Genomic DNA, 25,943 nt, shown 5'->3' on the forward strand with positions numbered 1-25,943 from the left:
AACAACTAGCTAACTGTCCTATTCCCAAAAATAAAATTTGGGAAGTAGAATGATGTCATTTTGGTATCTCCTTTATGAAAATTGGACACTCTACTCTTGAGATAAGTGATTTAACTAAAGATATATTTTTTAATGAAGAAATACTATTATTTATATCAAATAAAGTATTTTGTAAGTTAATTTGGAAGATCTACATATGTATATATTTTTAAATAATTGAACAATAAATTTTAAACAAAGAGCAAAGATCATATTTCACAACTTTATTTTTTTTATGGAGTTTTTATGAATCTCTAAGTCATGATCTATTAAGATGTGTTGATAGTATTACACATAGTTCATACATCTGTAGTTTAGAAGATTGTAAGAATTTTTAGTTTTCCATTTGCAATAATGGGCAGTCCTATCTGGAAATATCAAAGATTAATACAAAATTTTACTGTCACATGTTCTATAGATAGAAGGACAATTACTAACTAAATCAACAACAAAATATATACATGTTATTTTCATTGAGAAATAATAATTTATAGCTCTCAATAAAAAAGACCTATAGGTTGTTCATTTAAGCAAATAATAGGCATGTACACACACAAATTAAACTATTTCCAAAAAGTATACATGGCTAAAAACAAATAACATTAAAGTTTTTTTAAAAATAAAGCTATCAAATCCAGAGTACAAATTAAAAATTATAGTAGTACAAGGTAAAAATTATTTTGAATTAAATTTTTTAATAAAAATTTAATTCAAAATAATTTTTACCAAAAATTTAGCTAAAATAACAATTGTATAAAAATTCAAAACTGAATTTTTATAAGCTCAGTAAATTTTGCATCATAAAATAAAACTACAACTACTAAAAAATATTGTTAATGTATAAAATGCTCTTTTACAGAAATTATTCAGCCGAGCATGTAACCTGTTTAGTGGTTAAAAAATAAATAATAAAATTGATATATAAGAGAATACATACCTTCTGTACGTATATTTCTATGTATTTTTGTAAATTATTTCTGTACAGGTAAAGGACTAAATCATGAACAAAATCAAATCTGTCACAAACAATTATCAGTGGTAACTGATCGGTTAACTTAGCCTCCTTCAAAAAGTTTTTCACTCTTTCAGCATTATAACAATTCGATTCTCTGCATATACGTTCTACTTCCTTTATTTGACCGGTCTTACAAGCTGCCTGAATGTATTTGAAGTGAACTTCTTGATCCTGGCTGAAGTTTACAATTGAACCCAGAAAATAGAATAAACCTTCGTAACTTTTAAACGATTCAAATAAATCTATTAATGCTTTGGTAGTTAATTGCTCATGGTATTTGGTAGCAATCTGAAAAAAAAATTATGTACACTATAACATTATCCATAAAAAAGGAATGCATAAAATGAGTTCTTCAAATTTATCTTTGAGGTAGTAGCAAATGACAGAACAAAAGCCAAAAATAATCTTTAATTATTTCAACACAATTACTGCACAGTAGCATATCCCTCTTGCCACTCATAATGCCTTTGCCTCTTTGTAATGTATAAGTGGCAACTCTTATTTTTTATTTCATTTACATGAACTGTCTTTTTGAAAAATTTACGGTGTTCTTGAAGGCCATACCATTTCAAGTGAATTTATTTCATTTATTGTTAAGCTAGGACTTGATTATTTGTTACTTAGATTAAGAATGAATTTTTTCCTTTTAAAATATGCATAAATTTTCTTGAATTCTCTCCCTCTGTCACACACACAATATATATATGTTACTCATACGTACACATACTTAACATTGGGGTTGGAGAAAGTTTCTTTGTATTCTCCCAGAATACATCTTTAGGATTGCATAACTCTAGTATTAATAAAAAAATTTGGCACCAAAGATTTACAAAGAAAAATTTAATGGATTAAATTTCCATCTGCTAAATCAGAAAGCAATTGAACATTTTTGAAACAGCTCATTATGAGTAATGATAAATGGGTCATGTACGACAATAATGTACGTAAAAAATTGTGGATGAAGCAAGGTGGAGCTCTGTAAACAGTGGAACAGATAAGATTGGCATCAAAACGTGATGCTACATGTTTGGTGAGACGGAAAACGAATTATTCATTATGAGCTGCTGCCATACAGTCAATTGATTGATTCTAACCTCTACTGTCAAGAACTGGATAGATACACCAAGTAATCAAGACAAAGAGACTAGAATTCAATAAGAAAGGTGTTGCCTTCCTGCCGCAACACCATACCCTCAAATTTCTTTGGCGATATGTTGAAAACCGAGAGCTTGGCCATGAAGTTCTGTGCAATTAATGTATAGTCCTGGATTTTGCACAGTTATATTACCATTTGTTTTGGTCTCTACAGAACTCCCTTAACAGTATAAAGTTGGTTTTAAAAGAGGCCTGTGAAAATCAATTATCTTAGATTTTGTCCAGAAAACACAAGTTCTACAGTGACAGGATATGATTTTAAACAGCAAATTGTAGTTGATCAAAACAGCAGACATTTGGTTTAATAATATACATATATATAGGTTATATTTAATTTACTAAAATGATAATATGCTATAATTCTAAATGTAGACTATGTGTAAGCAAATATTCATCCATACTTTTTATCAAATTTATTTCATAATAACATTGATAAACATAATTTTTGTTTCCTAACATGTGATACATGATTTTAATCTGTTTTTTGATGCTGAAAATGAATATGAACTCAGAGTCTTTCTATCACCCATCATTTTTGAAAAATTTTTTAATTTTAATTAAAGGATTTTTTCATTTTTCAACATAAAGTCAGCACTTCAAGCTCGTATACTGTATCTTGTTAGCTAATTTTTCGTTTTTTAACTTTGTTAACATAATTTGTAAGCTATAAATAAACAATACCAGACAAAGAATTAAATCATATCACAGTCACACATTATGACATCATATCTAATTTCGAAGACTGAGCCTTCATGGACAAGATTAATCATGTCTGTGCGATCAAAACATGTAGCTGAAAACACAACTGCATTTTTGTTTGTATTAAGCACTGGATTTAGGAATGAATTAATTTTGTTCAGTCGTACTGCTGTCTTAAGTTTGTTAACAGTGCAGTGTCATGCCTCAAAATTGTGTAAATGATGTGGATGCCTTTTGTTATGTATGTGGTGAGTTTACCGTAAAATCAAATAGAAAAAACAAATTAAATCTGACAACTACCACGATATTGTTAATCAACTTCTTACTTCATACACAGCTATGGGATGTAATATGTCTTTGAAAATACATTTCCTCCACTCACATCTGGATTTTTCCCGGACAACCTTGGAGACGTAAGTGACGAACATGGTGAACGTTTCCACCAAGACATTTCAGTGATAGAAAGCCGCTATTAAGGGAAATGGAATACTAACATGCTAGCCGATTACTGTTGGACATTAATTCGGGATATGCCCGAGGCTATTTATAAAAGAAAAGCATCAACAAATCATTTTAACACAAGTATGGCCATGCAAAGTTACAAATTTTACAGATTTTAACTACGTTTTCCCTTAATTTTTTTTTTTTTTTTTTTGAAGTGTAATTTATTTAAAACTAAGGGTGACAGAAAAATTGTATTTACAAATCTGTAATGTACGCAAAGTAATTCAAGAAATGGTATCACACTTAGAGAAAAAACATTAAATTTTTTTTGTCTATCAGTGTAATTTGGCTTATATTCAACAGAATTTTAATTCAAAACGTTTACATTAAAAAATAAGCAGTAAAAATTCATTCTGATACTTTGGTCGACTAATTTGACCAATAAGTAAATGCTTGCTTTGAATTTTTGTACACATTTAAACTAACTCCTCTAGATTTTTTAATTTCTTCTGAAAATTCAGTGAACTGAACTTTCTCTTAAAACATTTTAAGCAGAGAAGATTAATTATAACTGTTTTTGCTCAGAATTAATGAATAACTTGATTTAAACGTCATTTAACTACACAAAAAAAAAAAAATATATATATATATATACACACACAAGTACTTGAGGACATTGATACTGCAATAAATATAAAAATAATCAGATTTCATGAAACTAACATTACTTTACAATTAATTTTGACACATTTGAAAAAATAAACTTTTATGGAAAGTTATCAGATTTTAATTTCTGTAAGTTTCAGAACTAAATAATAAGAATTCTGAGGAAAAAATTAGTAGCAAATTTCATTTTACTTTAAGTGGCAAACAATGCTAAAATTAAACCACAATTAAAAATGAGTACGATATTCTATAATTTTACATTGGGAGTTTCCCAAAAAGAAAACTCAAAAAAAAAAAATATATATATATTTAAAAAAATTCCAAATGACTTTGAAAAGTTTCAAAACTAAAATAATAATAATAAAAGTTAATGAAGTAATTACAATAAAAATTAAAACTAAAAAATACAACGTATATGTTAAACGCAATTAAGTAAAATGTACATTAACAAAGTCAGCTACCCGAATAAAAATAAATAGTAAAAGGAAATATATTCTTAGTTTTCTGTTTTCTTTCCAATTATAAAAACTGAAATATAAATGATAATACTTAAGTAATTGCAACAGCTTCGACAATCTATGGTTTAATACTACTTGAATAAAAACAGAATCTTAAGTTAACAAATGAACTTACCTGAACACAGATTTGTAAATTTTGTCTAATATTGGCTGTAAGCATTGCTTTGAGACACTCAAGAGAGTCCTCCACAGATAAAGTACCAAAATATCCTACAAGCCAATCTGGGTTCAGCAAATGAGTGTGAACAACAGCCCTCTTTATATCATACAAATCTGAAATACATAATTTACATGATCATTTACACCATTTACAAGTACAGTAATCTGTGAATAAAAATAAATAACTTTATATTTCTAGGAATAAAACAAAAAATTTAGATGATAATGTATTAAATAAAAAACAATCAGATTAACTGACAACCAAACATAAACATTTTAAAAAATAATTAATTTGTTATCTATAACAGGACATATATAAAGATATTTTGTTTTACACAGAATCTAAGTCAACTAACCAGTATAATGTTCAAGTGCCCGCTGAAGCAAGCCAGCCTTCTCACATAGTTGTGCAATGTGCGCTCTATCATAATGTGTGAACATTTGGTTACCAAGAATGGCATCTGCTACCTGCAACCCAATAATGAACAAATGTAAATACATCGGTGTCTAAATATAAATTATTTATGAGTGACTGACATATTACATTAAGCAGAGTAAAATTAAACAAATAATTTCTACAAACAAGGCAGGAAACACATTAAACCTAAAGAAATTTCATATTAAATACTATGCTTATAATGCAGTGTCTTAAGGAGTTAAGTAAGGGTTATTAAAATAAAAGGTAAAAACAAATCAGAAACATTAGAAATGTTGATATGGAGACTAATGAAAATAATTAAGTGGATAGATAAAGCAAAATCTAATACATTAACACATTATATAAAAGAAATGAAAATGAAGGCTACCTGATAGTTCAACAGAAAGAATAACCGATCCAATCAAATGTGAGAAAAAAATTACAATAAATAGCTAATGATGATATACTACCAGAAAGAAAGAGGACAGTAAAGATTAAAATAAGATCTTCAAGCAAATAAAAACCAAACCAACAATTATCAAGAAACTGGAAAGAAGGAAGGCAAAGCAGGTGTCAAGGAACTATTTTAGTTTGCAATCACATTGGACCATTAAAAGAAAGCTGAAAAAAATTTAAAGCAGGTTATCTAGAAGAGCAATTAGGTGTACAGTGTGAACTAAGTGTTATCTATTTATGAAGAACTACTAGTCAGATCATCAATCATGTATGTATTTAAAATAAAACAAAAAATAACATTTAACAATTTAGAAATAATAACCCTATATTATGTGAAAACATTCTCGTCATTTTATCTATTTTTAATACTGCTTACAACTTAAATCATCACTATAAATCCCAACAAAGACATTCAGTGAGGTTAATAATTTATTTTTACGACCATCCTCCATGATGATAAAATATGCATCACGAATTAATTCAAATTTTAATAAGTTTACATAAACAAAAAGTGAACATTCCAGTAGTGATGGAAGCCATTTAAAAAAAAAAACATGCATGCACGCACACAGTGTAATATTTCATTTATTATTATAAATCACATAATCTAAATAACTACATATGTATCACTACTCATTAAGATCACCTGATATCTTTACATCAGACACAACATACAACAAAACTACAAACCATTACTTTGGAGCAGAATTTTAATAACATGCCATTTGCATTTATATGTATCCAAACTTGGATCCACTGGTATAAATACTGACACTTGCACATAATTTTTTTAAATTATTATCTATAATTTGCACATTGTGATGGAATTTGATATTGCTTGTTTATCATTATTGCTTTTATTCATTGTGGTATATGTAATGTACCACAGAAAACCATACTTATTTGATAACTGGTGGCCAATAGCATCAATTCATCACAAGAATGATTAAATCCAACATTTAAAAAACTTTATAACTAACCTGTGGTGCTGATATAAGATTCATTTCCAGCAAACGTGTTTGTAATGGACCCTCAGATGGACGGTTATTTTTCAGAGCATCAAGAAGAAAAGCAGTACAGGGTTGAACCATGTTCTGTTCCATAAGAATGTCAACAATCTAAAAAAAATGTTTAATTTATTAATAACTAGAATTTTTCTATTAATATTTAGTATTAAACTTAATTTGAAGGATTTACCAGAGACTGCATAATTAGCACCTGTTGGTTTCTGTTTATACTAAATGCAACTGCATATAAAAGCTATTTTAGGTTTCAAGAATTGGTATGTCATTTGGTCAAAGTGTAAACAACATATTTTTTTTAGTGTGCTGTATATGTCGAGTTTTGTGCCAACAAAATGTAATTTGCAGGAAACATGACTTTTTTGTTTCTATTTGAAGAAATCGGCAGCTGAAAGTCTTTGTTTGCTGTGTGAAGGTTACTGCTATAATGCTCCACTGATTTCAACTGGTAAGTACTGGTTTAGACGATTTAAAAGTGGAGATTTTGATTTGGAAGATAAGGAGAGCCCTTGACAACCAAAAATGTTTAAAGACAAAAATTGACAGAAGCATTATATGTAACCAAAATGTTTGTCTCTAAACATTAGAAGTCAATGGGAATGGTTCAAAAGTAAGGAAATTGAGTGCCATATGAACTGAAGCCAAAGGACACCGAAAGGGGTTTTCTCAAATGTGAATTGCTGTTTCAATGGCAAAGAAGGAAGTGTTTTTTTGCATCACATTGTCACTGGTGATGAAAAATGGATAATTACAATAATCCCAAACACAAAAATCATGGTACAAGCCTGGCCTACCATCAACATCGACAGCAAAGCCGAATATCTATCATTCAAAGGTATTTCTCTCTGTATTTGGTGGGATCACAAGGGTGCAGTCTATTATGAGCTGCTAAAATCTGGTGAAACCATTACTAACAATTAGTGCAGTTAAACCAAGAATTAAAAGAGAAATGATCAGAGTATGCCAAAAGACATGACAAGTGATTTTACAACATGACAATGCTCAGCCACATGTTGCTAAACTGGTTAAGGAAATGCTACAGCTGCTCAGAAGGGATGTTTTACCCCCTTTGCCATATTCACTAGACATTGTTCCTTCTGATTTCCACTTATTTCAATCCATGTAGAACCACCTGCCTGACCAGCACTTCAGTTTTTTTTAAGATATCGAGAAATGGTTCGATTCATGGACAACCTTAAAGATAAGTCATTCTGCCAACAATGAATGTCTTTTACCAGAAAGATGGAAAAATGTTGTAGCTAACTATGGACAATACTTCAATAACATATACTTGTCTCAGTTTCAAAATAAATGTTCTTTCTCACAAAAAAAAAGAATCCTTTAATCAATCATCAATTAAGTTTAATATCCAATAATCAACATTACAAAAATAAAATATTTATGAATTACATATTTCAAAAGTCTCTAGTTTAACGATGGCAATTAAAAAAAAATAGAGTTAATATTTTGAATTTGGTAATGTCTAATAAGATTCACTTACACATCGGCAATTACCAGAAGAAAAAAAAATCTTTGGCATTACATAAGAGTAAATACTATACATAGCAGCAGTCATTTAAACTAAACTATGAATGCAAAATAATCTTAATAAATATATTTGAACTTGGGCTGTTCACAGCTCTACTGTTGGAAAACAGCGACACATTATCAATAAATGTAAGGGAATATGCACTAACGCTAACAGTACCAAATTAAATAAAATAATAATACAATAAATCCTAACTTATATTTATGAGGTTAAGTAAAAAAAAAACCTGAATTATATTTATTTTTTAAACAATTATAAATTAATTTTAAAAATATTATCACTTAATCGCCTACCAAGACTGTTTTCAGCTATGAAAGCACTTTTAAAAATCATTAGAAACAGCAAATTCCCACACCATATTTAATTTTATGTTAACCTACTGAACTCTTTTTTTCTTTTAAATATCATATATTTGGTTAAAAGATATAGGAAATGAAATCAGACAAGTAATTGTTGGACTTGTATCAATCTTAATAATAAGAAACTGCGACACAATTTGCAATAAATGGATTGGGTACTGTCATAATGAAATCATCAGTCATCATTTTCAATGCAACATGGTCTTTTCCAACAAACCTAGTCTCATGAATGGCACAGAACGTGACAAATACTATTGTCAATTCAACTGCCCTTTGGACCGTATTCATGATGCATAATCCATCTAGGTTGAAGAATAAGTCATTATCATTTTTATTTTACAGAACCTTTTAAGTCTAGAAGGATTTGAGGTTTTTTATACTAAAGACCAAACCTTGAGTTCATACTCATAAATTCAACATTCATAATCAGCTATGATAAGTTTTTAAATGATTATTTTTTATTTATTTATTACAAAAAACAAACTGAAACTTGTGTATAATTATGGTCTTATGAGGATTTGGTAAGAACATGTTTCTCATAGTCAACCTGTACGCAAGAATATGATAAAGTGAACAGAAATTTGTATTTAAGTTTTTAGAAAACCAGCAAATTGTAATTTGAGATTTTTCTAGCACAGCTGCATGTCAAAGTTTAACTTTTTTTCTACTTCCGCTGATTGTAAGCCATCCAGACTATTCACAATTTCACAACCTTTTTAAAAAAAAGCTCCCTTAAAAGATTTATTTTATATACTATAGTGTCTTTATATGATCTACACACATATGATGCAAATTTGTTGCTGAAATTTTTCTAGTGGGAACAAATCACACCATATATACAGAAGTAAGTGTACAACATCAATCTTTGTCAAGGCTGTTTCTAATCGTTATCATTCGATTTAGACTTAAACCACAAATTCAGATACTTTTTGGTTCACATCTCATAATACCTACAGATGCATATTTAAATGTACGATTACCTGATTAATATCAGCTAAAGGTTCATCATCTTGAACAAGCATTTGAGCAAAAGCAACTCCCTGATCGGCATTAATTCTCATTACATTTCTCAGCAAGAATATGTAATCAGGTGTGTAGCCAACCTTCTTTGCATACAAAACTATCTTTTGGAATTGACCAGTTTCAGCAAAACACTGGATAACCTGAAATCAGAAATCATCTAATAAAAGAAACTGAAATAAAGCACAGAATAAAAGCACAAAAAAAATTTTAAAGAAATTAATATATAATAGAACAAACAAATGCATAAACACACACACACAGTTGTAATTTGTATGATAGTAAATTAATTATACAAACTGAAAAACTAAATTAAACTGTTATCTATAACTGTGCAGTATGTTTTGTGTTAAAATTGAAACAGGTTTTAATTTCATTAATATGCAACATAAATATACATTCATAAAATTAATGTTTATGAAAATCTTTCCCTCTTGTAGCAAAGAATGCAAAATTGTTTAACCTTGGGTAACACTATAAACCCTTTGCCACCATATATGATAAATGGACTTACCATATTAACAACTTCCAAAACTTAAGTCTTCTACAAATACTACATCTACATTAAATCAACTTTGATGTTTGGACCATACATATATGTAAAATACCATATTTACAGAGTTAAACCTTACCTTATTTGGGACATTTGCTCGAAGATATACAGATAACGCAAGCGTAGGATCAGCTTGCTTGACTAGATCTCCTAATTCTTCAGAGCATTCCAGCTTGTCTTCCTTCAGCCACTTCTCCAATAACTGCTTACGCCCCTGTTGTAAAACTGGCCGACAAAGTTCAAGAGATTCATACTTATTCAACTGACCCTGATCCAGAAGAATGCCAAAATACTGTAATAATGGTGAAGTCTGACTGGGTGGTGTTGGAACTTTCTGGAACTGTTGCATGGTCTGTGGTGTTCGCAGAATTCCCTTTGGTGCATTTGCAGCCACCTAGAACAACAAAAACAAATATCTATATTAATAAAATGATGCGCCTATCTAATGGTATTAACCTGTTTATTCCAACCTTATATTGCTATTATCTAAGAGAAGAACTACACAATTATCAATTATAATTACATCAATTACCTATATCTAACACATGAATTATATCTCAACTCACTCTCAAGAATAGTCACTAATAGTAAAAAAGCAGACTTGGTTACAAGTTAGTATTTTACTGTTTATTATACTATGAACATTTATAAGAATTATAATCAATCATTGCTAAATTACATTTAATCTGGCAAATTTGATACACTGCCATCCAATATTCTAAAATAATTTATTTGTATGTGTATTATAGTTAAAAGCTGATTATTGTTTTTCCTTTATACTTTAGTATTAAACAGTTTTTAACAGTACAAGAGGAATCAAATGAAATAAGCAGGTCCCTATCAAAAGTAGTAAAAGTTTTTTCAAAGTTTTATGCAAACTACAATACACACGTATGATAACTCAACTTAAGGAGAATAAATAGACAGTAAATATAAGAAATTGTTAGGCATGTTAAGAAAAACTAGAAGACAGTGTCAGAAATAGAGCTACATGAAAGAAAAATATCCCTGAAAGGAATTGTGCATATGGAGTTTGTTTCAAGCAATAAGGTCAGATGTATCAAGAAATTTAGCATGAGGTTACAACAAAAACAAGGAATAACATGACACAAAAAGCCAGGTATATTAAAGAATGGTGATGCATCGTATTAATAAAGCCATCACAAAAGTTGCTCACTGAAAAGCAGTTCCTAGCAAACATCTCAACTCCTATTCGTTGAACCTGTCCCCCTCATCCAATTTCTACTCTACTCGGAAACAAATTCTGGGTAAAAAAAATAAGTATTTAATTTTTCATAAGAAAATTCTCAGAACTTCTTAGTTAACACCTTGAATAACCAAAAATTACAAAATGAGTAACAAAAATGCATTTACCTTCGCTGCTTCAGTATACTGTCCACTCTGAAATAGAGCATTAAATTTGCGAACAAATAAATCTTCAGCACCAGCTAAATTGTTTCTGACAGCTATTCTCAAAGCTAAGTCAGGATTTTGTAGAACAGTGGTTATGTAAGGAATTATATTATCTTCTTCAACACTAACAGATAAAACCTGAAATTAAAAAAAAAAAAGAAATGTGAAATTTACAAACACTATAACCAAGTGAACTTAATATTAAATCTGTTCCTCTAACAGAACCACTTTAAAATACTCCTTTATTCTTAATACTTACTATATTCTACCAAGAAAAAAAAAACTTGTTAGTGAAATATCAACATACATTTCGTAGTACTGACCCAATGCATCACAAAGGATTTAAAATCACTAATAAAAAAATAAGTGGAAGAATAAATATAATGCTGTTTTTTATAACACCCAGCAGCTGTTTCTTAATTCAATTTTTTTATGAATTCAACTATAGCAAAATTATACATTTTATTACTTACTAACAAGTAAAGATTTATATCAATATTACTATCACTGTCATCTTATTGTAATGACTGATAAAAAAAACAAAAACAATATAACAAACTAAAAAAAGAAAGAAAATATAGAAATTAAATAATAAACAAATACTTCAAATAACTGATGTGAAAGAAGCCTGAAAAACTATTTATCAAAGTATATCAAATAAAAACATATCAGACCATAAATATTTAATTACCTGTCCTTTGCGATTGACACCTATTATTCCACCAGATGCTTCATGGGGTGCAGTGACAAATATAGTATCTCCACTAATACGATTCATATAAATGCATGTGGCTGTTTCAATATCATAAAGATGTATATAACCATATTTTGTAATTAAATAAATTACATCATATTTTGCACTGACCTGAAACAAAAACAATGGAATCAAACCTGAACAATTCATAAAAGTATAAATATAATGAATACCTTCATCTTCATCAATTTCAATTACAAATCTAGGTTTTACAGCCAATAAAGTGAGTAAAAGAAATCCTGATGAATTTTCAGCAAATGAGAAAGTGAAGTAAAAGAAAAATGTGGCAAAAGCCAGTTAGTAATATCTAAAACCTCTCACACTTAAGAATGCTCACATGAGTATAAAACTAGTTAGTTAATAACTTAACAGGTGGTATAAGTAGTATTAAAAATTAGCAAACTAATAGCTTAATAGAAGAATGTGTACTAATGCACATACATGATGAAAACAAGAAAAATTCCAACAACATAAACTTTTGTTTAAGTTTATTAAGCTATGAGCTGCTTAGTCACTGGTATAAAAACATTACAGCGCACAATTTACCACCAAGATGGAAATTGCAACGAACACTGATTTTAGTGATGATACTAGCCAACTTACTACCACCAACATCAGACCTTACTACCACCACCATCAACCTATTTTTATCATCATATGCACTTCATACATATTTATTATTTTTTCACTATGTGGTGGAAGAACTAAACCCCTTCTTATCTATGCAATAGCAGCAGGTTAACAATATAATAAACTTTATTGCTCAAAATACAGAAATGACTGAACAAGCAGTTGGCATTAAAATAAATTTCTAGAAATATTAACAAAATACTTCAGTTTTTGTTAATAAACTTGATAAAAACATAAATTAAAAAACGATTAAGATGGAATAGAAAAATTATTTTAGTCATAAAAACTGAATACTTACTTGCATAGCCACAGGAAAATCATTATGAGCTTCGGCTGGGAAGAAAACATCAACAGCTTTTTTAGAAAACTGCTGATTTCCAGCTGGTGGTTGTCCAACTTCAATGATGTGTAATTTACCACCCTGGGCACTTCGGACAGCAAAACAGAATAATGTAGATGGTTCAGGGTTTCCTTCCATTTTAAACTGAGCAAAAGATGCAGCATGTCCTTCAATTGGTTGTGAACACTTCCTTTCAACTGAGTACAGCTGCATTGCACCGACTACTCTATTTTGCTTAAAAAAAAAATAAACTTATATCAATACATATACACAAATATTTACATAGTAAAAAAAAATCTTATTTCAACATCAATAAGAGGAATCTGAGTAATATCCTCACAGCAAAGAAATTTAAATTATCTTAAAAGGTACACATTAAAACCTAGTACAGTTAGATTAACTGTGAGCAACTAGTACATTATTACATAAAGCTTTTAACACAATTAGTGTTTCAGGTATCATTACTATTTACTGCTACTTGTATAATTATTAGTAAAGCCAAAATACAAACCTACAGATAATAAACTGTTTCCATTCAATACACCCTATTGCACACGTATATTCAAAGCTTGCATCGAATCTCCTATTGAACAAATTTCCTTACTGCAGAATTAACAACAAAATTACGTGCCTTGTTGACTTGCAATTCATAAATTTTTTTCTTCTGCAAAGATGTACAAACAGTGATGAGGTCACTACATCATACCATGCAGAAACTATTGATGTCTTTGGCTATAATGATATTACATTAGGCGAAATTAATTTTCCTTTATATCAAAATTTAAATCTTTTTTCTAACACAAATCTTCTGATCATTTTAATTACAAAGTTCCATCAACAGAGATCAAAGAATTACAGCAACAAGTTTTTATTTAATTGAATCCAATCAGCTACCCACTCTTACATAACATATTCTCTTACAAATAATGTGATGCGAGCTTAAAATATTCACATTTTTTAAAGCATTTTCTACTGTTTTTTTAACAAACTGGTTGGAAAAGTTTCATCAAAAATGTCAACCATTAGAGGAATAAATCAAAAAATAAATTTTAGAATACATGTATTAATACAGTGAATGATACTTTAATTTGTTTCTACAAGTGCTGTGTCACAGGAATTACCTAAAATATTCTGTTAATACTGGTTTCATAGTGTGATAAAAATAGAAAATATTTAACATGACTTCTTTTATGAACACACTCATAAAGAATTTCATGAACCCATGCCTGGGAAAATTTCCTTTGTTAAGTGAGAGGCCACACACACATTCACCTTCACTGTCACATACTGAGGGGTGTGACAATGGGTTACTAAACAGTTAGTAGTATTTTACAGTAGATTTTACTGGTGAAATGCTGGAGGATAACTTTAACAGAGAGAATGTTTTAATGTCAGAAAACTTAGTTATAGCCAGAAAATAAATATGTTCTGGATAGTAAAATTAAAAGGTAGTTTTGTAATCTTGAAGATAAGTGATAACATAACATTACACACACAAGAAATTATGCATAAGGACAAACAGCAGCAACAAAAATTTGTTAAGTACAATTTAACAAATCAAGTAGTAACTAAATCAATGTAAAAAAAAAAAAACTTACAATACCATAAAAGTTTATAAGGGCAAACTATTTATAATTATATTGAAAACAGAAGTGTATAAAGCACTGACATTCATAAAAATCAGTTAGTACTGCCATTTGTTAACTGTAATCTAGATGATATAAAAAAATAATTTTGAGTAAGGCAAGTACAGTAGCTGCCATGTAATGGCAAGCTTGGATGGATGACCAGCCTGCTTGTCACTGCTGTACTAGTATTCTCTGAAACATTGGCATAGTCATCTCTTACTAGCATAAACATGATGCAATTGTTGTTTATGAAGCAATGTATTTTTGTGTGTTTATACTATTAAGAAAGCAACAATGCTGCAAATACAAAACAATTATTTTTATTATATTTTTTTCTCTTTTACTTTTCCATGTCTATAAAGTGTTTTTATGTCGGGCAGTAATCATCGCCACCCCAAGCTCGCCGTTACTTGGCAGCAATTGTACTTGTTTGAATGTTACAAATGTGTTAAAATAAAAATACTTCAAAAGAAAAAACTATACCAAGAACATAATCAGCCTTAAATAATTTTATATTACAGATTAAAAGTACTTTTTTTCTAAAATACCTGTGCAGATATTCCGATTAGCAATAACCACGCTTGTTTCGGATCGGTTCTGTAGTTAATTATCTGGCAACCATTCAGGCTAGAATGCCTATCAAACATTTTCTGAGGTACAGAATCACCTAAAATCAAGAAAAGGAAATGTTAACAAAACAAGTAACCAAAAAATCACAATTCATGCTCACATAAAAAAAAATGATAATAATGATAAAACGTTTTAAGAATATATCAACAAAGTTATTAAATATGTTCAAGCATAATTATTTATAACACATACAAAATATATATATTGTTATGTGCAACCATTCTTAACAAGAAATTACTATTTTCTTTTGTATATAAAAGCAGAAACAGTACACACAAGCATATTAGAAATTAATTTCTTTTAAAAACAATTTTATATAATTAGAATTTTATAATAATCAAGTCCAGTAAAATTATATTTGTCCAATTAACAATTATAAAATGGCAAGGGAATACCAAAAAAAAAAAAAACATTAATAAAACAATAATGGTGTATATAACAATTTTTTTATGAAAACAAATTTAATGACTAACTTTTCAAAATTTTTTAGGGGTAAAAAAAATGAGGCAGGGAAGTTAACAAGCTAATGCCACCAGATACTTGACTTCTTTTTCCACTAAGGTGCAGGTGCACACAATAAAAAAGAAAAAGAAATAATAAATTAACCACTTAACTTAATCTATTTTTTAATTAATCTAAAACTTGTCTCTAAAAAGTTAGATGAATGTATACTAACTTATCTGATTAAAATTATTTTTAATACGACTATTTTTTAAACTTATTTAAAAAAATAGCGCAGTTTAATCTTTACCTGCAGTCTAGACGTTCACAAACAGACCCAATATTATTAAAAACTTTTATAACCAAGGATTAAACAAACTCCAAGCCTTTTGAAATTACTACGATTTTAAGACTTATCACATTATAAGTTATGCAATTTAACACAAATAATTAACATGTTTAAATAGAGATTAAGGAGCTCTTGTGGAGAGAAATTATCCTTATCAAAACTGCTTCTCACTTTTGGAAGACAGAGTAATAAAATAATGAATCACAGTAAATTTTACTGGAACATTCTATTGAACCAATAAAACACCAGTTAATATCATAATTGACTTTCATCAAAAAGTTAATAAAAAGGTTCTTCTACTCTTGGATGTAGGCTACATCCAAGAATAGAAGAATTAAACAAGAATAATATGAAAAAAAAAAATCAAAATAAATAAGAAAAATTACAATCAGGAAGAACTCTGTGCTTTCAATCTAAAATTAGAAGATGATTAATCAACAAATAAGAATGTAACATAAAATGATACCTATTTTCGTGCCATGTACATGTACATACACAAACACACTCTCTCTCTCTCCCCCTCATATATAAGTAAATTAACGTATAAATAAAGTAATTAAAATTACAAGTAATCAAATTAACTTCTTCGAAACTTACCTTCCATACTCCAATGGAAAACTGAAGTTTCAGTCACTAGAGCTAAAGTATTAAGCGAAATCCATTTCCAAAATATAACATCATCTGTCATTGTATGTGCCTTCATTTTGCTTTTCATTTCTATATTGAATATCTGTAGCGTCTTCTGGGCTGTAAAAACAAGGCAAATAGTTATGCTGGAATCATACGGGTACAAAGCACTCCAGAATAATTAAGATTGAATTAACCCAAAAAATAAATTTTAAAAAGAATTAAGAACTTTACTGACATACATATTTCTGTTCCACGAAAAAGAGTCACATCACAATAAACTAATATTAAAAGTAACAAATTCCTAGAAAGTGGTTATTTTTAAAAATTCATAAATAGCAAATTGCTGCCATTGTTAACAAAAATTACTTAAATGAAATATTAACTTCTATAACATGTAATTTAAAAAAAAAAATTTGTAATTTCCTTCTCAATAATTCAGCTCTTTTCAGTGATATAATGCCAAAATCCATACTTCTTTTATTGAATTGAAAATGTACCTAAATCTTTCTTTTTATAACTTTACACAATAAAAAAATATATATTTTCATGAATATTTCACATACATAAAATTATATTATGAAGTTTGATATTATTATTATTATTATTATTATTACAGATCATCTGAAGTTATTTATCAACTTGTATTTTTGATCTTCTGTAATTGGAAACAGTGTATTCCTTATCCTATTTGATTAGTGGAAATGTTTAAAATTTTTACCTATTTAACATATGTGTTAATTTTTTATTGTACTGAAAACAGATACAGTACTAAGAAAATTGTCTAAAATTGTTACTTTGTCTCGGCACAAAATACAACAGACAAACAGCAAAGTGGGGCAGGTGTTAGAATAGGTATAAAAACTATTTTAATGTTTAAATTGACAACATTATATCATTCCAACTGAAAATAGAAAATTGATCATAAACAAAATATAACTCCAAATGATGATAGATCAGAAAATATCAAATAAACCTAGCCTTGGATATCAACTACACAACTGAAACATCAATCAAATGTATGTAAATGTTCATGTCAGGAAGATTCAAAACAGACACTAGAAGCAGATTTCAACTAGATTTTAATAAAATAATTTCAAATAGTTTTTAATATTACTCCTGATGTTATATTAGGCTATTTCTTAACAAAAACCAAATCCAGTTTTTCCATCTTAGTCTACACATTATTACACATTGTCACATATGGATATGCATAATAACCATATCTAACAAAACTTGAAATATTTAATACTCAGATTTGATCTTTGTTTATTGATTTGATCTAACTTGATCATTCTTGTTGTTTTGATACTTGATAATAGTCCTTGTAATTTCTGATGAATTGTATTTTGTAATTTCCAGTCACTGACCTAAGAAAGGTATTAATTATTTTACTAGTGAATGTTTTACAATGCAATCATATTTTATTAGAAAAGAGAAATGAAGAAACACTACTGTAATAAATTAATTACTATTACTCTAAATAACTTACAGCTATATGTTACCAATGCTTTCAGTTATATGATACTGAAAGTCCTATCATAAAGTAAGTTTCTGTTGTTCAGGTTTTAAGCATTAATCAATTAGCACTCTGAGATAACTGAAGAGTTGTCCTTTTTTAAGAATCATTTCTCTGCTTAGCCTCAGCATATGTGTACTTACCAACAAAACAGCTGTACAATTCTCAAGAGGCAGGCAACTTGTTCAATAAACAACAGTCTCATGATTCCTACAAAGATAGCTAATCATACAGATAATAACAGTCATCGAAGGTTCTGTAAGGAATTATTTTCCTTTGAATTTCTGTAAGAATTTTAAAATTCAAATAAATCACTGTAATTATTTAAACACATTCATTCAAAGGAGACATACCAGCAGCTGATCCTTCTGGCCCAGCTTTTCCCTTCAAAGCAATTACTTTACTAGCTGGATTCATAATTGCAGAATCAGCAGAAATAGGACGACGGATTGGATTTGATGCATCATTTAGGTCGATAATAACTACTTGAGAAGAATCACCTACTTTCTCTCGAACACAGATGAACTTGTCAGATTCCATTGTAAGAGAATTGAAACTGACACTTGCCTGGTTGATGCCAACACTGGTAAGCTGAAAAATAAGAAAGGCATTACAACACTGATAGATTTTGAGGAAGTGACTTAACACAATATAATAATACCACTGTTTCATTCAACTTACAAGTTTCTTCTATATTTATGTTGTGATTACAAGTCAGGACACAAAATATGTACTTAAAAATAAACAATGATCATACTAGTCTAAATAGAATACAGCCTTGTTTAAGAAGGGAGAAAAACAAAACTGATAAAATGATACATGGTAAAACAAGCTCAAGTGATACACGGAGACTTATGACATTCAAAAGAAAAATTACATTAGATATATGAAATATATAAATAGTACTAGCACTATACATACAAGAAAACATAAGGTGGCGTAATTAATAGATATTGACCTTAACATGTTGTTACAGATTTATCAAATAAAAAAGAAAATATATTAATGCTTCTGGAATGCATCTTACAGACCCTTTCACTTAAAACTATATAAATGTATTATTCATAATAAACTTTATTAGATAACATCTAATAAAGGGTTGAATAACAAAATGTTTAATGGATGGCTACATAAACTTCAAATATTAGTTTTGTGATTTTAAGGAACTTTAACATTTTTTTCATAATTACAAGACAAATTAAACACGAATCTTAAGCATTTTTTAGATATAAAAATCAAGTAAACAACTGAGCAATACAAGAAACTTGTGTATTTATTTGCAATCGGACAAAGAAATTTTTTTTTATACTAATATGAGTAAAGAAATTTGTAAAGAAACATTATTTTATCCTGATTTAAACAAGATAAGCAGAATAAAAAATTATGCAAAACACTGGTTCTTAACATGTTAATTACATTTATATTTACATAAAACATAGTATGTTCAAATGTTTCACAGGATGAATGAACTAGCAAAATCCAGGTTTTGAATGGACTCACTCAGTTGTCATGTCATTAAATTTTTCTGTCTACTTATTACTTTTCTTTCTTTTTTACACCAAAATGCCCATCAGTGTAATCTGTGTGTTGTATAATATATATATATATATATATATATATTAAACACAGAAATCAATTGATAAGTTGTTTCTGTCGAACAAAAATATTTTGATTAATCTTATTTATTATTTTTTACAGGTGTAGAGTGAAACAATTCAAAAATATAAAAATTTTATATTAAAACAGAACAATACATTATTTAATACTATATTTTACAATTTTTATTTACTTTTTTTTTTAATTTTTATTATATACATCTTTATCATAACTGAACCAGCAGTTACACACAATCTAGCAATGCTTATTCAAACTACTAAGAAACACTGTGGGTCCCAACAACAGACAATTCAAAACCATTTATACACATTAAAACATTGTTTCTGCAAATCTACATTACATCTCAAATCTTCCAATAACATTTAGTTTTAAAAAAAATTCACAAAATTCAGATCAATGGGCATTCGTAAGAACTGATCTCTCTAATGAAAAAATTACATCTTTCCACAAATATACTAGTGTGCAATACATCCAGAATATCAACCCAAATTTCAAACTCTATAATCAGCGAGATATCCACATAAGGCAAAAAATTAGGACTGTACTTAGTGTGTCCAGCCACATATCAAAACAAATGAGCAAGAGGGAGTACAAAAAGACAGTAATTCTCAGCAATTATGACATCAATTTCAATTTGTTTTCATACTTTAATATATCATAATAGATAAGCTTAGGATCAGGAAAACACAAGCTCTAAATATGGGAAAGCAGATTTGGACAGAGGGTAACACAAGCAAAATTAAACTCTGCACATTATAGGTACTCTAGTCAATTAGCAATCACGTTTGTGAGTTATGGCGACCTGTACAGATGCTAATTAGTTCTGTGAAAAGGTTAGGGATAATGTACCAAGGTATGGCAATGCTAAACACCATCCTGTAGAATACTTGTCCAAATTTATATTTAAATGGAAATATAGTCACTATAGAGACTACAAAACATGTTCCACGCTAATAGTAATCTGTACAAAGAGCAATCACCTTACAAACAACGCCTTCAGTCATCTTCAACGGCTGACTCAGTCCAACTGACAACCATTAATGCTAGTTTATGGTTTATTTTGCATCTCCAAAATTTAATTTATGTTGATCTTCACTTTTTCTATCATTAATATAACATGTCGGTATGAAAAACTTTGATGGAGATCAAGTAATTGCTCAGTATTACCAAAGTGACATCAATTAATTTACTACAGCAAATTAAATTGTATTAATTACATAATTTTTCCAGAAGAAATAAAGAAAGTAAGGAATTAAAAATACAGTAGCCTGCAAATTAATCCGAACACATATGTTATTAAATAAAAAGTAACTTTATTTAAAAAAATTATACTATTACAATTTGTGAATACTGGTAATAATTATGACCTCCTTTATTCCTAATAACTTCACGTACATGATTTGGCATTGATTAAACAAGTACACTTCACTTCTTTTTGTTTCTTTTTTCATATCAGTATGAAACCATACTGATCAAATCCGTATGGTTTCATACTGCTTGTTTAAATAAGATAAATTTTTGTGATACAATTCATTTTTGACTATTGCCCACAGATCTTCAATAGGGTTTAAGTCTGAGGAGCTGCCTGGCCACTGGAGAACTTTAATGTTTCGTTGTTCGAAAAATTTTCCACTTCTTTGGCAGTATGGCATGGTATCAAATCTTGTTCGAACTGTTGCCTTGTGGGAATTTTGAAGTGTCACAACCTTTACTTTCAGAATCTTGAGTTATTCATCATTTTTTAAAACATACCATCTACTGGAGTAATGAACAAGGGCCTTCAAATGTGAAACCCAAAACTTTTTTCTGGAAATGTTTAACTGATCGTTGAATATTTGCTGGTGATGTATTTTCATCTGATATATTTCAAATGTATGGAACCCCTTTGTCCCTTTTTTCTTTTTCCCATTTAGCCTCTGGTAATTATCTTTCAAATAATAATTCAGAGGATGATATGTAGTATGAATGTAAATGAAGTGTCTGTACAGTCTCACTTCAACCATTCCTGAAATGTGTGGTCAATTGAAACCCAACCACCAAAGAACACCGGTAACCACGATCTAGTATTCAAATCCGTGTAAAAATAACTGAATTTACTAGGACTTGATTGCTGGAACTCTTGACTTCCAAATCAGCTGATTTGGGAAGACACGTTCACCACTAGACCAACCTGGTGGGTTAACCCCTTTGTCCCTGAACATAAAAATCTGACTCATTAGAAAATATAACATTTTTCCGGTCTTCTTTGGTCCAGTTAGCATGTGCTTTGGCCTACAAGAGCCTTTTTTTTGCACAATGCTGGTGTTAAAAATCTGCATTTTAGCTGGCTGACAAGCTTTCCATCCAGCTGCAAAAAGTCAACATCTAACAGTTGTCACACGTAAGTTTGTTTCACTGGCTGCTTAATCTTGATTTAAGTCCACAGCAGATAATTTTGGATAAGTCTACGTTTTCTCACTAATAATTGATGATTCTGTGTTGGAGTAGTTTTTTTACAGCCACATTTGCCTTTTTTTTAGGTGAAAAGTAATCAGTTTCTTTAAAATGTTTTAGAATAGCATCCACTGTCCGTAGGACAACACCAAATTCAGAAGCTATTTGTCATTGTGTCATATCAGTATGCTAAGTAAGAGAAACAATTTTTAACCACTTTTTTGGAGTTATGGCCATTTATTCAAGAGACACAGAACAAAAATATGATCCTGTAATAAAAATGAAATAAACTTTTACAGAACACTACTTATAACATGAAAATTCCTAAATAACCAATGAATAATAACATCACATTACACAGACAACTTAAAGAATGGGTGTGGTCAAGTAGTGTGGCACAAAATAGAAATAAACAAAAATTCCCAGTTTCGGGTTATTGCACGCTGCTGTATAATTAATAACCAACAATACAAAAAATTTGTAAAATGATACATGATTAGAGATGTAAAACTTTATAGTAGGTCAGTAAAACTGAATGCCATATGAAGAAATCTTATCTCTTTAACTGGTGTGCAAGTGCAATAATCAATGCCCAAAATATGTTATATAGGAATACTATAACATATTTTATCACTCATTTCTCTCCATAAAATTTTCAAAAAATGGGAACCCTTATTAAACCAATTCAAAAAGGTCCCAACTAAATTATCCCTACTTTACAAATCAGGTTGCATCTGAGCAAGCTCACAGTAACTTCCAAAAAGTTTATTAATTCTTCAGGTTTTAATGATCTCAGAAACACTTAATTCATTTATTATTATTATAATACATTAATAATATAAAAAAAAAAAAAACAGAAATGACGGCCTATAGCAAAATTCAATTAAAAAAAAAAAAGGCTGAATAAACATATTTTAGTAATATTACATGTTATTACATTACATTACTAAGTCATGAGTAACCATATGTTACATAATAATACAGTTATTGCATAACAAAAATAATTACATCAATAAATTAAATTGTGAATTATTCAATAATAACTTTTCTCAAATCTCAGCTCTTTGAAAATAATATTGAAGTTAATCAATGCTTGTATGAAATTAATAGCATAAGTAAATGTTTGCTTCTGGCTCACATTTACACTACCAGTAAGTAAAATATCTGATTCACATCATAATGACAAAGATACTTGAATAAAATTCCTCTTTGAAGATTTAGATCAGTTAAAAGTTACTCTTTTAGCTGCACATCATGATATCAACTGAATAACTTAAATTTCTTTCTCCTTAACAGACTTCTATTAATGGTTATGAACAGTTACCAGAAAACCTGAGAGCAACCTTATGTATTAAAAGAATTTAACTTTTTCAACAAAACGTTTTGGCCTTCCAATCATAAACATTTTATAAAGTTTTAAATAATATTTTTTCGCCAATTAATTCTGATGACTAACCAGAATAAATGGATTTATCAAAATATATATATATACTGGATAAAGTTTCAACAAATCTAACCTTTCTCTAAGTAATTCTTATTCTGACTTTTATAGAAGTTTTTTCTCTTCCCTACAATTGTTTACTTGTTTGTAGGCCTGAATGATACCTAAAGAACAGTCATTTAGTACAAAATGCAACTTATACTTATGGAATAATGCTTTGCGATACAGCAACTTAGATACATACATCTCACTACAAAACCAATTAAAAATTTTTAATATTTATGATTTTCTGCACATCTACTCAATAAACTTGAGCAAGGCTTACTACCGAAGTACTTCTCCCATCAGGATTTTCAAATTCTGTGGCCACTAGTTCAGGGCTGAGAGGTTATACAAATCCTGGCGATTCACATTACACTGAAAAAAATTTCAAGAACCAAGCAAATATAATAAAGGTTATTTGCACCAAGTAATGAGTGCAATGTGAGCTTCAACACAACTAAATTAACCCCGGTTCAAGATCATTGCTCAAGAAAATTTTCCATGAAACATAGCCTAGGCAGTTTCAAGAAACAAACAACTGTTTCATACCTGACAACAATTAAATTCTTAATTGTGTCTATTATGATGATGAAATCTTTAAGTATTTCAGTTCCACAATATTTATTATCTTTGCCTTTCAACCCAAGGTTTTGGGTTGAAATTCAAATTTTATTTTTCACACAGAATTCATTTCTTAAAAAACGAGGGTAATTATAATTACTTGAGTGACAATTAGTCTGAGTTGTATGTATCTTAAATTAGATTAAAACTGATTTTTAAACACTGGACGATTCTACATTCAAGTTATGAAAAAATTCTGAATTCTAGGCTTGGGTTATCATTCTTCTGAGTGCAGGTGCACTAGGTATTATTTTGATGTTCATGTGATCCCTGAATAAGAACATCCTACAGATTTCTGGATAGACACAGGCAGATTCACCACCAACTGAGCCCCAATAAAAAAGCAAATGTTCATTCACTAGCTACTGGAAGGTGCCAGAGCATGCCCTCACTGATGAATCCAGAGCAATGGCTAACATAATCATAGGTACCTATCCAAAAAAAAAAAGAGATGAAAGGGGAGGACTCAACTCACAGAAGGACTGACTCTAATCATGGTAGTTCACCGTCTAACCCAGTAAAAGGCCTGGTATTACTAGATAGGTACTCTGCAACTAGAAGACCCATTTGCAACTCCCAGGTAGGAGAAAAAGTCCCTAGATACACACAAGCAGTCACATACCCACTCTGTTAAAATAGCTGTCCAGCCAAATTATTCCCTTCTCTGCCCAGCAACAGGGTCAGTACATGTCTAGCGACCTAAATTTGGATGGGTCCCCACTCGACCCTCTCCAATTCTGACAAACTTTTTACAGCCTTGCAGTCTCAGGTCAGCCAATCCTGATACGTGTAATTAATTGAAACTGTACCACCAAAGAACACCGGTATCCACAATCTAGTATTCAAATCCGTATAAAAGTAACTGCCTTTACTAAGATTTGAACCTTAGAACTCAAAATTTCAAAATCAGCTGATTTGCGCAATTCACCACTAAACCAACCCGATGGGTTAATCCTGCACAACTATCCGAATTTGATTAGAACTCAAAAGATGTTCAAGATAACATCAATAGGTATGGATGACAATCAGAATTACTATTAATTATTTAGGCAGAACAGAATGAATAACTCCACAAATTAGTACGCACAATTTATGAGTCTGAAGAAGTAAGACCCTAACTGTTCCCAAGGTGTATTTGCATTTAAGTCAAAAAACATGGAGTTATTACCAACAACAAAGGAACAGGAAAAAAATAGATGCAAGAACTACAGCAATAATAGTCTGATGTTTCAATTTTATTCAAATTATTAAATAGCACTATTTGTAGAACATAATGGAAGGTGTCCTTATAAAGTTAAGTTCAGTTTCAGAAAAATTGCCAGTACATAAAGAAAAATGATTGCTCCTCATTAAATTTTGAAGGCAAACTGAAGAAAGAATCCTACC

General features: G+C 29.5%; 1 protein-coding gene across 1 annotated transcript in view; it reads right to left on the reverse strand.

The window, feature by feature from the left end:
* Positions 1 to 25,943, reverse strand: part of Chc (clathrin heavy chain) — a 67,727-nt gene that overhangs the window by 38,633 nt on the left and 3,151 nt on the right. The window contains exons 2-13 of the mRNA XM_075362902.1: positions 18,757 to 18,994; positions 16,855 to 17,004; positions 15,386 to 15,504; positions 13,168 to 13,443; positions 12,177 to 12,350; positions 11,447 to 11,623; positions 10,152 to 10,466; positions 9,480 to 9,662; positions 6,550 to 6,687; positions 5,052 to 5,163; positions 4,652 to 4,809; positions 977 to 1,342 (exon numbers count right to left, since the gene is read on the reverse strand). Of these exons, the coding sequence (XP_075219017.1) occupies positions 977 to 1,342; positions 4,652 to 4,809; positions 5,052 to 5,163; positions 6,550 to 6,687; positions 9,480 to 9,662; positions 10,152 to 10,466; positions 11,447 to 11,623; positions 12,177 to 12,350; positions 13,168 to 13,443; positions 15,386 to 15,504; positions 16,855 to 17,004; positions 18,757 to 18,994 (2,406 nt within the window). The remainder of the gene's footprint in view (positions 1 to 976; positions 1,343 to 4,651; positions 4,810 to 5,051; positions 5,164 to 6,549; positions 6,688 to 9,479; positions 9,663 to 10,151; positions 10,467 to 11,446; positions 11,624 to 12,176; positions 12,351 to 13,167; positions 13,444 to 15,385; positions 15,505 to 16,854; positions 17,005 to 18,756; positions 18,995 to 25,943) is intronic.

The sequence above is a fragment of the Lycorma delicatula genome, chromosome 4, assembly GCF_047948215.1.
Source record: "Lycorma delicatula isolate Av1 chromosome 4, ASM4794821v1, whole genome shotgun sequence".
NCBI classification, from domain to species: Eukaryota; Metazoa; Arthropoda; class Insecta; order Hemiptera; family Fulgoridae; genus Lycorma; species Lycorma delicatula.